The sequence below is a fragment of the Oncorhynchus masou genome, chromosome 1 (assembly GCF_036934945.1).
Source record: "Oncorhynchus masou masou isolate Uvic2021 chromosome 1, UVic_Omas_1.1, whole genome shotgun sequence".
Taxonomy (NCBI): Eukaryota; Metazoa; Chordata; class Actinopteri; order Salmoniformes; family Salmonidae; genus Oncorhynchus; species Oncorhynchus masou.
The window spans coordinates 32,581,191-32,597,332 of NC_088212.1; the positions used below are offsets into that span (position 1 = coordinate 32,581,191).

The window sequence follows — 16,142 nt, forward strand, 5'->3', positions numbered from 1 at the left end:
GGGTGAAAACTGCATTTGTAAAACGATGCCACACCCGCAATTGAAGGAGTAGATAAATAAACATGATAGCAATGTAAAACTGGGATCCCCAACTTTTTTTCAAACTACATTTGCCAAAACTGCTTTCATGGAAGTGTTGTGTATTGACTGCTAATCAGAATCGGACATGTTTCCCCTCTCATCGCTCTCGCAACTTGACTGTCCCTCGAGGAATATTTCTCTCGCATAAAATACACAACAAGCTGACTAGGTAAATAGGTAAAAACTATTCTACTATGGGGTTGACTGATTTTGTTTTAATAACAACATTAGGCCTACATGGCAAAAATAGTAGCACTGGAAAGTTATATCCTGAGTGATAAAGTACAGGCTTTGAATTACTTTGCCAGCAGTTACAGTAGGCTACACACCGCTGTCTGAGTTGAGCGATACTGTGCTGCACATTAGGTTACAGTTCATGAGGAAATCAGTCAATTGAAATAAATGAATTAGCTCCTAATCTATGGATTTCACATGACTGGAAATACAGATATGAATCTGTTGGTCACAGATACCTTAAAAGAAAAAAGAAATGGGCCTCAGGATCTCCTCACAATTCTGTGACCAGCAATTCTGTTCGTTGTCCATAGCTTATGCCTGCCCATACTGTAACCCCACTGCCACCATGGGGCACTCTGTTCACAACGGTGACATCTGCTAACCGCTCGCCCACACAACGCCTTACAACGGGGTCATCGTCTTGCTGAAACAGGCAAGGGAAAATTGTTGCCACAAAGTTGGAAGCACAGAATTGTCTAGAATGTCATTGTATGCTGTAGCGTTAAGATTTTCTTCACTGGGACGAAGGGGCCAAGTCCGAACAATGAAAAACAGCCCCAAGACCATTCTTCCTTTACAGTTGGCACTATGCATTCGGGCAGGTATCGTTCTCCAAACCCAGATTCGTCCGTCGGACTGCTAGATGGTGAAGTGTGATTCCTCAATCCAGAGAACTCGTTTCCACTGCTCCCGAGTCCAGTGGAGGTGAGCTTTACACCACTCCAACTTGTTCTGACATTTCTTCCAGAGACAGTTTGGAACTCGGTAGTGAGTGTTGCAACCGAGGAAAGACAGTTTTTACACGCTTCAGTACTCTGCGGCACGGTTCTGTGAGCTTGTGTGGCCCACCACTTTGCGGCTGTGCCGTTGTTGCTCCTAGACGTTTCCACTTCACAATAACAGCACTTACAGTTGACCGGGGCAGCTCTAGCAGGGCAGAAATTTGACGAACTGACTTGTTGGAAAAGGTGGCATCCTATGACGGTGCCGCGTTGCAAGTCACTGGAGATTTTCAGTACGGGACATTCTACAGCCAATGTTTGTTTATGGAGATAGCATGGCTGTGTGGTCGATTTTATACACCAGTCATCAACGGTTGTGGCTGAAATGACATGCTTCCGTTAGTATTAGGCTATGCCATCTCCAACCCCCACTGGAGTTGTTGAATGCAGATCTACACTGATCTCAAAAACGACCTCTCAAGAATCAATGCTGGAAATCCATTGCAGTAGAGAACTTTAATCCGTTTTGAACACTTTCCATGACTACACTGTACTTTAGTCTTCACTTGGATCCCAATTAGCACCAAATTGAATATTTTTCCTATCTTTAATGTTAAATAGTTGATGTTATTCTTTAACACAGATCCCCAAACAAATCAGGGGGAGGAAAATAGGTTTATTCAAATAGGACAAATCTTGGGGGTAGATGGTAGATGTTCATTCTCCTGGTTCTCAGTGATGCTCCCTCAGCGATCCTCTCCTGTGGTTCTCCCCAGTGAACAAAGGGACAGGATGTAGGTTATAACCCAGCTCATCTTCTGTCTCTGCATTGTGTATTTATCTTCAAAATATTCTTATAGTATTGATTTTTTCCCATAGATCTGGGTGATAGCAGTTCAGTACTTTATCTGAATGTTTTACATCAGAGAGAAACAAAATGGTGCAGTTTGAGGTCATGTGGCAGAGGGTGATGCAGGCACTGGAGATGTGGGTGTGAGCAGGTGGGTCTGGGCAGGGTGATATCGCTGAGGTTTGTATGTTTTGCATTTCAAATGTTTTCTTACACTGCGCTTTTGTTATTTTGGAGGTTAGAGAATAGTTTGTTTTATCTCCCTAATAAACATATATTTGACATGATTTGTGTGATCTGACTTGTTTTGTACTGTATTTACACCAGGGTAGTCCATCTTTCTAGATAGGTCCCCTAGTGTAAGTATGCTAATTTGAAGTGAAAACCATCCAGAGCATAGATAAAGGAAACCAGTTTAGTAAATAATTCAAATACCACAATAATGATGCCTATATGCTAGATAAAGAATACACAAATATTGCTTCATACACAAGTTTGTTGCCCACACAAACTTCCCTTATTTACATACGTTTTATGTTTGGTTGTAGGCCACCCTCTTTCAACAACCTACAGAGTACTGAAATATTTTCACACATTCCCAGGAACCACTAAGTCTGACATGAGGGAAAGCTCCTTCCCCATTCAAAAAGGTGTGCTAACTGCGTTGCGTGGTGATATCTCCTTGAAGTTGTAGCAGCTCAGCCGTTGTTGGTGGAGGCACAACATGGAGTCTTGGTTCATTTGTTCTCAGGGTCATTCTTCTTGGTAGCACCAATTGAGAGGCCAGCCTTAACACTGCTCTCTGAAGTTCTGGGATGTAGGTTTAGTAGACCTCTGAAGTTGTCAATGCTTAGACACTTCACCTTTGAGACTTGTTATTGTAGAGTCTCCTGTAGCTGAAAGATAAAATGTTCACCAAATATTATTCTGTCTATAGAATTTCATTACTATAAAGTGCAGAACTGTAGTTGACACATTAGTTGCCCCCGCATTCCATGAGGCTGGACGATGGTTACAAGTTCTACCAGAGGAGGGAAAGTAAACCATGTAAATGAGTATGTGGTTCTAGAATGACTCCAGCTCAGATGTAGACCTAGATCAGGGATGGGCAACTCCAGTCCCCGGGAGCTAATTGGTGCAACACTTTCCCCCAGCCCTTTATTTAAAAAAAAAAAAATAAAATATGCTTTCACACCTGATTAAACTAATTGCATTCTAACCTGAAGACTATGATTAGTTGATTATTGAAGTCAGCTGAGGTGTCAACCAATCAAGCCCTCAAGGACTGGAGTTGTCCATCCCTGACCTAGAGATAATAAATTAAATAAAAACTAACATGCTCCATCAATCCCAATCTGAAATTCAATTTTACCATTTGACAACTGGGACAGAACTGCCTTTGATGATAAGCAATCTTATATTTCCAGGGTAAATATATCCAGTTTAGGATTAATGATAATTGGAGGCGGCTACTAGGCAGAACATAATTCATGTTTCCAGTTATTTAATATAAAATGTCACAGTCCTATACATGTGTAGCTTTCAGGCTAGGACTGACTACATCTCAGCCAGACAGCTCAAATGAGGAATAACATGGTCATATCTGTGTGCACTAAACTAATCTATTGGGATAGTATGCCATCATTACTCAAAGAAAATCCTGGTTAGTTAATTTTCCTAAACATGTTAGCCAAATAGATGCCTAGCATTTGCAGATGTCTACTTCATTTTTAGTAGAAATATTATTGTTCTTGGCCAGCTAGGGGAAATAAAGTTGGAACAGACATGGCCAAAAACACTTTGCTAAAGCCCGCTTCCCGATCTGATTCAATACTTGACAATGGTGGGGCTGGAAACACACTACACTTGGTAGGTGTTGATGTCGATTGCTCCCTGTTATAACTGAAAAAGCGGCAATATTTTTGTTGAAATATGTTTTCTAGTTAGAGCTTTGTCGTCAAATGATGATCATGGCTATTCCGTGCCACTATTGTGAAGTAGCTGGTTAGCCAATCAGATGCACTGTTAAGATCACAGACAGAAATACAACACAAGGTAAAGGATACATACAGTTGAAGTCGGAAGTGCACATACACTTATGTTGGAGTCATTAAAACTCGTTTTTCAAACAATCCACAAATTTCTTGTTAACAAACTATAGTTTTGGTAATCGTTTAGGACATCTACTTTGTGCATGACAGGTCATTCTCCCAACAATTGTTTACAGACAGATTATTTCACTGTATCACAATTCCAGTGGGTCAGACGTTTACATACACTAAGTTGACTGTGCCTTTAAACAGCCTGGAAAATTCCAGAAAATTGTGTCATGGAAGCTTCTGATAGACTAATTGACATCATTTGAGTAAATTGGAGGTGTACCTGTGGATGTATTTCAAGTCTACCTTCAAACTCTGTGCCTCTTTGCTTGACATCATGGGAGAATCAAAAGAATTCAGCCAAGACGTCAGAAAATAAATTGTAGACCTCCACAAGTCTGATTCATCCTTGGGAGCAATTTCCAAACGCCTGAAGGTACCACGTTCATCTGTACAAACAATAGTACGCAAGTATTAACACCATGTGACCATGCAGCCGTCAAACCGCTCAGGAAGGAGACGCGTTCTGTCTCCTAGAGTTGAACGTACTTTGATGCGAAAAGTGCAAATCAATCCCAGAACAGCAAAGGACCTTGTGAAGATGCTGGAGGAAATGGGTACAAAAGTATCTATATCCACAGTAAAACGAGTCCTATATCAACATAACCTGAAAGGCTGCTCAGCAAGGAAGAAGCCACAGCTCCAAAACCGCAATGAAAACGCTAGACTACGGATTGCAACTGCACATGGGGTAAAAGAGCGTACTTTTTGGAGAAAATGATGAAACAAAAATAGAACTGTTTGGTCATAATGACCATCGTTATGTTTGGAGGAAGAAGGGGGAGGCTTGCAAGCCGAAGAAGACTATCCAAACCGTGAAGCACGGGGGTGGCAGCGTCATATTGTGGGGGTGCTGCAGGAGGGACTGGTGCACTTCATAAAATAGATGGCATCATGAGGAAAGAAAATTATGTGGATATATTGAAGCAACATTTCAAGACATCAGTCAGGAAGTTAAAGCTTGGTCGCAAATAGGTCTTTCAAATGGACCCCAAGCATACTTCCAAAGTTGTGGCAAAATGGCTTAAGGACAACAATGTCAAGGTATTGGAGTGGCCATCACAAAGCCCTGACCTCAATCCTATAGAAGATTTGTGGGGAGAACTGAAAAAGCGCGTGCGAGCAAGGAGGCCTCCAAACCTGACTCAGTTACACCAGCTCTGTCAGGAGGAATGGGCCAAAATTCACCCAACTTATTGTGGGAAGCTTGTGGAAGGCTACCCGAAACATTTAATCCAAGTTAAACAATTTAAAGGCAATGCTAACAAATACTAATTGAGTGCATGTCCACTTCTGACCCACTGGGAATGTGATGAAAGAAATAATAGCTGAAATAAATCACTTTCTATTATTCTGACAGTTCACATTCTTAAAATAAAGTGGTATCCTAACTGACCTAAGACAGGGAATTTTTATTAGGATTAAATGTCAGGAATTGTGAAAAACTGAGTTTTAATATATTTGGCTAAGGTGTATATAAACTCCCGACTTCAACTGTATAGCTAGCTACAACTAAATAGCGAAGCAATAGTCTAAATTAAAATGAAACAAACCAATGCCTTTTGCAGTCAGCTAGCTAACAACAATCCAAACAAGTATTTCATAGTAGGTATAACACCCACTTCCATATTTATAACTAAAATGCAACACATCACTTTATATCTAGCTAGCAAGATAGCTACATTAGCTAACGTATGTCTTACCTTTTCAGCAGGTCAGTTTTGAATCCCTTCGCTAGCAAGCTCTCTCCACAATGAACGCAAATAGGAGGTTCAGTCTCGACTCTTGTCTTGGCCCGGGCGCAATCATTTTTCCCTTTTCGCCTGTTGGCTCTTAAGTTCACTGTTTCTTTTAGAGGTTGACCGATTAATCGGAATGGCAGAACTTGAAATCGGCCCTAATTTTTCATAACAATCGGTAATCGGCATTTCTGGGCACCGATTATGGCCGATTACAATGCACTCCACGAGGAGACTGCGTAGCAGGCTGACTACCTGTTATGCGAGTGCAGCAAGGAGCCACGTTAAGGTGCTAGCTATCATTAAACTTATCTTATTTAAAAATTAAAAAAAAAAAAAAAAAACTCTTAACATAATCACTAGTTAACTACACATGGTTGATGATATTACTAGTTCATCTAGCTTGTCCTGCGTTGCATTTAATCGATGTGGTGCCTGTTAATTGATCATTGAATCACAGCCTACTTCGCCAAACGGGTGATTTAACAAGCACATTCGCAACAAAAGCGCTGTCATTGCACCAATGTGTACCGAACCATAAACAAACACCTTTCTTAAAATCAAAACACAAGTATATTTCTAAACCTGCATATTTAGTTAATATTGCCTACTAACATGAATTTCTTTTAACTAGGGAAATTGTGTCACTTCTCTTGCATTCTGTGCAACAGAGTTAGGGTACATGCAGCAGTTTAGGCAGCCTGGCTCGTTGCAAACTGTGTCAAGACTATTTCTTCCTAACAAAGACAGACAACTTCGCCAAACGGGGGATGATTTAACAAGAGCGCATGTGAAAAAAACAATCGTTGCACGAATGTACCTAACCATAAACATCAATGCCTTAAAATCAATACACAGAAGAATATTTTTTTAAACCTGCATATTCAGTTAAAAGAAATTAATGTTAGCAGGCAACATTACCTAGGGAAATTGTGTCACTTCTCTTGCGTTCATTGCACGCACAGTCAGGGTGTATGCAACAGTTTAGGCCACCTGGCTCATTGCGAACTAATCTGCCAGAGTTTTACATAATTATGACATAACATTGAAGGTTGTGCAATGTAAAAGCAATATTTAGACTTATGGATGCCACCTGTTTGATAAAATACAAAACGGTTCTGTATTTCACTGAAAGAATAAACGTTTTGTTTTTGAAATTATCGTTTCTGGATTTGGCCATATTAATGACCTTAATTATAATATAATAACACACAGAAATACGAACTAAGTCTATGATTTGATAGCGCAGTCTGACTGAGCGGTGGTAGGCAGCAGCAGGCTCGTAAGCATTCATTCAAACAGCACTTTCCTGCGTTTGCCAGCAGCTCTTCACAATGCTTCAAGCATTGCGCTGTTTATGACTTCAAGCCTATCAACTCCTGAGATTAGACTGGCAATACTAAAGTACCTATTAGAACATACAAATTCAAAAGGTATATGAAATACAAATGGTATAGAGAGAAATAGTCCTATAATAACTATAACCTAAAACTTCTTACCTGGGAATATTTTAGACTCGTGTAAAAAGGAACCACCAGCTTTCATATGTTCGTTCTCATGTTCTGAGCAAGGAACTTAAACGTTAGCTTTTTTACATGGCACATATTGCACTCTTACTTTCTTCTCCAACACTTTTGGTACATTATTTAAACCAAATTGAACATGTTTAATTATTTATTTGAGACTAAATTGATGTATTACATTAAGTTAAAATAAGTGTTAACTCAGTATTGTTGTAATTGTTATTATTACAAATAAATAAATAAATAAATAAATATATATATAAAAAAAGTGTTTATTTTTTTTAAATAGGCTGATTTAAAATCAGTACCGGCTTTTTTTAGTCCTCCCAAAAAAAAAAAAAAAAAAAAGTATCGGCGTTGAAAAATCATAATCAGTCGAACTCTAGTTTCTTTATGTTAGATGGGGTCTGAACTGCTGGGACAAGTTGTGTGCTACCTGTATCTGCCATATGGGCATCAAAGTTCCATTCATATCTGTCTGATCTGGCACTGCCTCCGGAAACTCGTATTTCATTATATGCAGTCGTAAATCTTTCCAGACAGGGAAATTGAATACAGCAGTTCTCAGGTAGGCTGGAAGCGAAATATTGTTACTGTTGAAATCACATTGGATGATCACTAGCAATTTAAGTGCTTTAGAACATAAGTTTTTTTAAAGACAAAGTAACATATTGCAGCTTTAAAATACGGACTTTAAAAATACGAGTACTTGGAAAAGCCACTCAATTACAGTAATGAGAATAGTTTGTTACTTTCCACCTCTGGTCGAGTGTTGCATTCGTCTGTTAGTCCAGGGCTTTGGGATACAAATGTGAATCCTTAGTCCAGGGTTAAAGCTTAGCCCAAGGTTAATAAATGCTTATGTGAACACGGGATAAGCTATCCCAGAGCCAGTCTTAAGGCCCTTACAGGACATTTTTGCGAACTCAGAGCAGTTCACTTAATTTTTTGGGTAGTGTGAACTCAGACCCCTCAAAAGAGCACCCGAAGCGAACTGAACAGAGACCATCGAGAGGTGGTCTGAGTTCAGTTTGCTTGAATTCCACAGTCCGGTTTCCTTTTTTTAGGACATGGTGAATGCAAAGCTCCCCAGGTTTGCTGGTCATTATTCCCGCACCACACACACTAGACTACTGTAACACCGTTTCCCCTGGCATAAACCCTCACATTGGTGCCACAAATGAGAGATGATGTGCAGGTTCACAGAAAAAAAAAATGTGCGCCGTCAATGACGCGCAGAAATTCCAAAATGTGTGGAGTTTAGCTTAGATTATTTGTTTGCAATATGTGACATATAGACTAAGTTAACTTCATAAGATCTTTATTGCTTGTGGGGTTTGAATAGTGTGATTAGACAATATAGTTGGTAAGTATCACAACATATGGTACATAATCTATTGTAGCGCTACCTTGGGCATACAATTGTCAAAATTACAGCATTATTTATTCTGCAGTTATTCTATTGCTATTTATTCTGTTACAAATAAGATGGACAGGTTAATAGTATCTTCTGATTACAATATCTCAGATTAACTATAAGCAATCTATTAGCTTCCAAAATGTAAGTAGGTATACAGCGCAATCGGAAAGTATTCAGACCCCTTGACTTTTTCCACACCTTGTAACGTTACAGCCTTATTCTACAATTGATTACATCGTCTCCCCTCATCAATCCACACACAACACCTGATAATGACAAAGCAAAAACAGGGTATACATTTATGCAAATTTAAAGAAAAATACAAAACTGAAATATCACATTTACATAAGTATTCAGACCGTTTGCTCAGTACTTTGTTGAAGCAACTTAGGCAGCGATTAATGACTTGCGTCATACCCAAGAAGAGTCTACAAGCTTGGCACACCTGCATTTGGGGAGTTTCTCCTATTCTTCTCTTCAGATCCTCTCAAGCCCTGTCAGGTTGGATGAGGAGCGTCGCTGCACATCTATTTACAGGTCTCTCCAGATATGTTCAAATCTGGTTCAAGTCCAGGCTCTGGCTGGGCCACTCAAAGACATTCAGAGACTTGTCCCGAAGCCAGTCCTGCATTGTCTTGGCTGTGTGCTTAGGGTCGTTGTCATGTTGGAAGGATGAACCTTTGCCCAAGTCGGAGGTCCGGAGCAGGTTTTCATCAAGGATCTCTCTGTACTTTGCTCCATTTATCTTTCCCTCGATCCTAACCAGTCTCCCTGTCCCTGAAAAACATCCCTACAACAGGATGCTGCCACCACTATGCTTAACCTGGCACCATCCTTACGGTGTTCTCTAGACGTGATGCTTGGCATTCAGGCCTAAGAGTTCAATCTTTGTTTCATCAGACCAAAGAATCTTGTTCCTCATGGTCTGAAAGTCTTTAGGTGCCTTTTGGCAAACTCCAAGCAGGCTTTCATGTGCCATTTACTTCTGGCCACTATCATAAAGGCCTGATTGGTAGAGTGCTGCAGAGATGTTTTCCTTGTGGAAGATTCTCCCATCTCCAGAGGAACTCTAGAGCTCTGTCAGAGTGACCATTTGGCTCTTGGTCACCTCCCTGACCAAGGCCCTTCTCCCTTGATTGCGCAGTTTGGCCGGGCAGCCAGCTCTAGGAAGAGTCCTGGTAGTTCCAAACTTCCATTTAAGAATGATGGAGGCCACTGTTTTTGGGGAGCTTTAATGCTGCAGACATTTTTTGGTACCCTTCCCCAGATCTGTGCCTCAACACAATCCTGTCTCGGAGCAATACGGACAATTCCTTCAACCTCATGGCTTGGTTTTTGCTCTGACAGACTTTTTTTTTTTATATAGATAGGTGTGTGCTGTTCCAAATCATGTCCAATCAATTGAATTGTCCACAGGTGGACTCCAATCAAGTTGTAGAAACATCTCAAAGATGATAAATGGAAACAGGATGCTTCTGAGCTCAATTTCGAGGCTGATAGCAAAGGGTCTGAATATTTAAGTAAATAAGAAAATTCAATTTTTAATACACTTGCTAAAATACAAATAACTTTTTCATTATGGGGTATTGTGTGTAGACTGAGGAATTTATTTTATCCATTTTAGAATAAGGCTGTAATGTAACAAAATGTGGAAAGAGTCAAGGGGTCTGAAAACTTTCATAATGCACTGCATCTAGCCTGCACCAGAGTGCATGTTAGAAAAAGCATCTTGGTTCCTTTCTAAACTTATTTTCTCTTTTTTCTTATTTCACCTTCATTTAACCAGGTAGGCTAGTTGAGAACAAGTTCTCATTTACATCTGCAACCTGGCCAAGATAAAGCATAGCAGTGTGAGCAGACAACAGAGTTACACATGGAGTAAAAAATAAACAAGTCAATAACACAGAAAGAAAAAAAAAGTCTATATACATTGTGTGCAAAAGGCATGAGGCGAATAATTACAATTTAGCAGATTAACACTGGAGTGATAAATGATCAGATGGTCTTGTGCAGGTAGAGATACTGATGTGCAAAAGAGCAGAAAAGTAAATAAATAAAAACAGTATGGGGATGAGGTAGGTAAATTGGGTGGGCTATTTACCGATGGACTATGTACAGCTGCAGCGATCGGTTAGCTGCTCAGATAGCAGATGTTTGAAGTTGGTGAGGGAGATAAGCTTCAGCGATTTTTGCAATTCGTTCCAGTCACAGGCAGCAGAGAACTGGAAGGAAAGGCGGCCAAATGAGGTGTTGGCTTTAGGGATGATCAGTGAGATACACCTGCTGGAGCGCATGCTATGGGTGGGTTTTGCCATCGTCACCAGTGAACTGAGATAAGGCGCAGCTTTACCTAGCATGGACTTGTAGATGAATGGAGCCAGTGGGTCTGGCGACGAATATGTAGCGAGGACCAGCCAACTAGAGCATACAGGTCGCAGTGGTGGGTGGTATAAGGTGCTTTAGTAACAAAATGGATGGCACTGTGATAAACTGCATCCAGTTTGCTGAGTAGAGTATTGGAAGCTATTTTGTAGATGACATCCCTGAAGTCGAGAATCGGTAGGATAGTCAGTTTTACTAGGGTAAGTTTGGCGGCGTGAGTGAAGGAGGCTTTGTTGCGGAATAGAAAACCAACTAGATTTGATTTTAGATTGGAGATGTTTGATATGAGTCTGGAAGGAGAGTTTACAGTCTAGCCAGACACCTAGGTACTTATAGATGTCCACATATTCTAGGTCGAAACCATCCAGGGTGGTGATGCTAGTCGGGCGTGCGGGTGCAGGCAGCGAACGGTTGAAAAGCATGCATTTGGTTTTACTAGCGTTTAAGAGCAGTTGGAGGCCACGGAAGGAGTGTTGTATGGCATTGAAGCTTGTTTTTTAGGTTAGATAGCACAGTGTCCAAGGACGGGCCGGGAGTATACAGAATGTTGTCGTCTGCGTAGAGGTGGATCAGGGAATCGCCCGCAGCAAGAGCAACATCATTGATATATACAGAGATAAGTCGGCCTGAGAATTGAACCCTGTGGCACCCCCATAGACTGCCAGAGGACCGAACAACATGCCCTCCGATTTGACACACTGAACTCTGTCTGCAAAGTAGTTGGTGAACCAGGCAAGGCAGTCATTAGAAAAACGGAGGCTACTGAGTCTGCCGATAAGAATGTGGTGATTGACAGAGTCGAAAGCCTTGGCCAGGTCAATGAAAACGGTTGAACAGTACTGTCTTTTATCGATGGTGGTTATGATATCGTTTAGGACCTTGAGCGTGGCTGAAGTGCACCGTGACCGGCTCGGAAACCAGATTTCACAGCGGAGAAGGTACGGTGGGATTCGAGATGGTCAGTGATCTGTTTGTTGACTAGGCTTTCGAAGACCTTAGATAGGCAGCGCAGGATGGATATAGGTCTGTAACAGTTTGGGTCCAGGGTGTCTCCCCCTTTGAAGAGGGGGATGACTGCGGCAGCTTTCCAATCCTTGGGGATCTTAGACGATATGAAAGAGGTTGAACAGGCTGGTAATAGGGGTTGCAACAATGGCAGCGGATAGTTTCAGAAATAGAGGGTCCAGATTGTCAAGACCAGCTGATTTGTACGGGTGCAGGTTTTGCAGCTCTTTCAGAACATCTGCTATCTGGATTTGGGTAAAGGAGAAGCTGGGAGGCTTGGGTGAGTAGCTCCGGGGTGGAGCTGTTGGCCGTGGTTGGAGTAGCCAGGAGGAAGGCATGGCCAGCCGTTGAGAAATGCTTGTTGAAGTTAGCAATGTGAAAGCAAAGAGGGCTCTGTCCACAAAATAGGTGAAGTGAACTGGCAAACTAGTTGAGTCCTCATTCAAATGCAAGGGCAGTGTGAATACAAAGAACAGTTATTTTGCTTCACTTTATCTTTACCCCAGAATTCACTTTAAAGAGAACTGAGATTGTTTTTTTAAAGAGGACTATATGTGAAAACACCCTTTGTCCAGTGCTAAGGACAGCCCAGGGCTAAGGACAGCGCAGCGTTTATAGTCCCCACGAGTCAAATGTACTCTGCCTCACACTTAGCCTTTCCTCTCAGGAGCTCACATTTCTGAGAAACTCACCCCAACGCTCCTTGTACTTTCCTTTTTTGGGGACCTATATTTAATCACCAAGCATTGGCCTCAAATTAAGCCTGAGTTTAGCTGCCTTGGATGAGACTCATTGGCCAGATCAGTGTATCTCATAACTTTACCATGACCATGGAGACTGGGATTTACACAGTAACTAACTAAGTGTGAATGTTGTTGAGTTATTCAGGAGTGAATCATGCCCATCATCACTTTTATTAAAGATTAAACCGACCGGTTTTATCCTTACCTAAAATTCTCTCCATATCCTCACATCTTTTTAACTCAGTGACAAACTTCCGCTGGAATAGATTCACGCTGGGGTTGAGCTGAAACAGTAAGAGCAGAGCTACATTGTTACTTTCAACACAAACGCACACCTGTCTGAGCAGATTGACTGGATTTTGCAAATTATCGTCAACATTCCACATTATACTCTACAGCAGTGGGCACCAACCGGTCGATCGTGATCGACTGATCGTTCTCCAAAACATTTCTGTTAAAAACACAACGATAACGCCATTTGCAGTCCTATTTAAAAAAAAAAAATTCACACTGTTGGCGGTAGGTGCACTTGTTTCAGCAGCCCTAGCACCAGGAAGTCAACATTCCCATTTTGAACCATTTCATGTGTCTGAAGGTAGAACTCCGCGTACCCGACAGGCACAGTGAGCAAATCAAGTGCACCTATAGGCCTACCACTGGCCAATCAGATAGGCCAGATCACCGCGTCTGCAAAGTTTCCTCGAGCCATAGACTGTAAAAAGAAGCCTGGAACATGCAATGTTGATACCGTGAGAGTTCAAAACTTAAAACCATGACTGGCGACTCAACGAATACAAAAGAGCTACTGTTTGTAAGTTCATATTTAACATTGTTATTCAGCACTGTCAACACTTTGTTCAACAAATTTATAAGACACCAGCATTGCAGCTGCATTGAATGAGTATAGCAAAGTGTTCCGATAAGCTTGTGTTATTATTAGCAACTTGTGTATTTTTAAATACCAAGAAATATTTCACTTTCTCTGGTCATAGGAGTAACAACATCAGCTGGAAGACTGTGTCCCATTTTTTCAGCTGAGGGAAAGAGGGTGGTGGGACAGTGAGTCAGGTTGGAGAGTCAGGGTGTTGAGCCTCACACTGTTCCCTCACTCCCCTCAGACTGACCATCAGATGCAGGCCATCAGTCCAGTAAAAAAGAAAATGATGCTTACTTAGCTGTGCCTCACAAGTAATAGAACAAATGATCTATTACCAGTGTGATCATATACCTCAATTGTTTAAATCATTTTTAAATTATCTGAGGAGAACAACAGCACCAGTACAAATCTAGCATAGCCAATATGCAGTGATAATGTATTGGGCATATAGCATAATGAAAAAACCTCATTACTAGAAAAATGTTTTTAATTGGTTATTGTTGCCTCGGCTTACGTTTTTTTAAAGTCATGTTTAAAAACAATCTGCGCAGTAGATCTCTGCTTGAATTTAGCCTCAAAGTGGTCTTGCCTCAGGAAAGGTTGGTGACCACTGCTCTACAGGGCAAGTTGCAACGAATGAAATCAAACTGGTCCAGACTCCTCAAGAACCTGTTAACATCGGTAAAGCAAGCATTCTACTGTACTCTATATATGGTTAGACGTGTTATATAAGCCATCTTGTGTCAGGTCTTGTGTTAAGGAAACCCATGGGCAACATTCTACATTCCTGCTTATGTCTGACAGTGACAGCTCACAATACAACAGCACCAAAGAGAGAGAATAACTTTTCAATTAGTTTCAATACAGCTGTGCTAGTTAGATGACAGTTTATTTGGGGATCAATACTTACGTCTCTGAATTCCACCATGCCCATTTCTCCCAGTTCGCTGATGCAGTCGTATGCTGAACCAGACTGCAGAAACAGCTGGGTCAAACACATCTCTTCACTTCGGAACAACGAGCCCATCTTGACAGCCTGCGCTTCTCCTCACACAATACAACCCGCTCGCTAGTTTCAGCTAATAGTTTCAGCTAATCTTAGTCACGAGCACAAACCACTTCCCTGGGTAGGCTTAGCGGACGAACAATCTCACCCGCGAGCTCCGGCGTCTTAGAAGTAGCTAGCTGGCAAGCAAGCTAGCAGCTAGCTGGCAAACTACCGGTGCATTCACTTCAACACCGTGTCAATCATTGGCCCATCAGTGACACGTCTCCAGTCCAGTGAGTCTCAAAAAGGACCCGACTAAGTCATCTTCTTGTAACCATATTAATTAACGTGGCTATCGATTTAGCGAACCAGAAGGTCCACTGTCACTAGCTAGCGTTAGATGGTTCCGTAAACTCTCTTCTCAGTCAAGTTGTGGTAACGTTAGCTAGCTTCTGACAGTACAAACGTTCCGGTAGATAATTATTACTATAAGCACATTTTAAAAACGTGAGTACAAACGTTCCGGTAGATAATTATTACTATAAGCACATTTTAAAAACGTGAAACTTCAAATAAGACTAACTTGCTTTACATACTCATGCGCCCATTGATATGGAGCTTGTATGCAAGTTATGCCGCGTTCAAAACAACTTGGAAATCTCCGACTTCAGTGCGTTCAAGACGACTGGTAACTCGGGGGAAAAAAGGAGCTCCGACTTGACCCAACCATCATCCAACTCGGCAAGTCTTCTTCTTTTGAGTTTAACATCGGTATATTATACTTTGTGAAATAAAATGGGAAAAGGAAAAACTAAACTAAAAATATATATAATAAAAAAACACCCTACCAACTAACTCTACACTCATTAAAAGTCCACAACCTCATTCCACTACTTTGACCCTATCTGCTCCTGCACCATGCCAACGGCCTGGGAGGACGGGACTCCACCACTCAACACATCCTGTAACTCTTCTGAAGTCAAATCTCTCGTATGCCAAAATACATCTCTGCAGCTGGCACCACAACATCTATTTTCTGTGATAACCATTGCTATGAACGCTAAGAAGCCAACCTTACTGAAGCATACAGTACCAGTCAAAAGTTTGGACACACCTACTCATTCAATGGTTTTTCTTTATTTGTATTATTTTCTACATTGTAGAATAATAGTGAAGACATCAAAACAATAAAATAACATATGGGGCGGCAGGGTAGCCTAGTGGTTAGAGCGTTGGACTAGTAACCGAAAGGTTGCAAGTTTGAAACCCCGAGCTGACAAGGTACAAATCTGTCGTTCTGCCCCTGAACAGGCAGTTAACCCACTGTTCCTAGGCCGTCATTGAAAATAAGAATTTGTTCTTAACTGATTTGCCTAGTAAAATAAAGGTTAAAAAAATGTAGTAACCAAAAAAGTG

General features: G+C 41.2%; 1 protein-coding gene across 3 annotated transcripts in view; it reads right to left on the reverse strand.

Moving 5' to 3' along the window:
• Positions 1-15,361, reverse strand: part of LOC135542243 (V-type proton ATPase 116 kDa subunit a 2-like) — a 36,366-nt gene extending 21,005 nt beyond the window's left edge. The window contains exons 1-2 of one of the 3 annotated variants that reach the window (XM_064969076.1): positions 14,649-15,361; positions 13,091-13,145 (exon numbers count right to left, since the gene is read on the reverse strand). In XM_064969076.1, the coding sequence (XP_064825148.1) occupies positions 13,091-13,145; positions 14,649-14,765 (172 nt within the window). In that variant the 5' untranslated portion in view covers positions 14,766-15,361. Of the gene's footprint in view, positions 1-13,066; positions 13,146-14,648 lie in introns of all 3 variants that reach the window. The other 2 variants (XM_064969067.1, XM_064969084.1) reach the window with 2 other exon arrangements.
• Between the last annotated feature and the right edge of the window lie 781 nt (positions 15,362-16,142).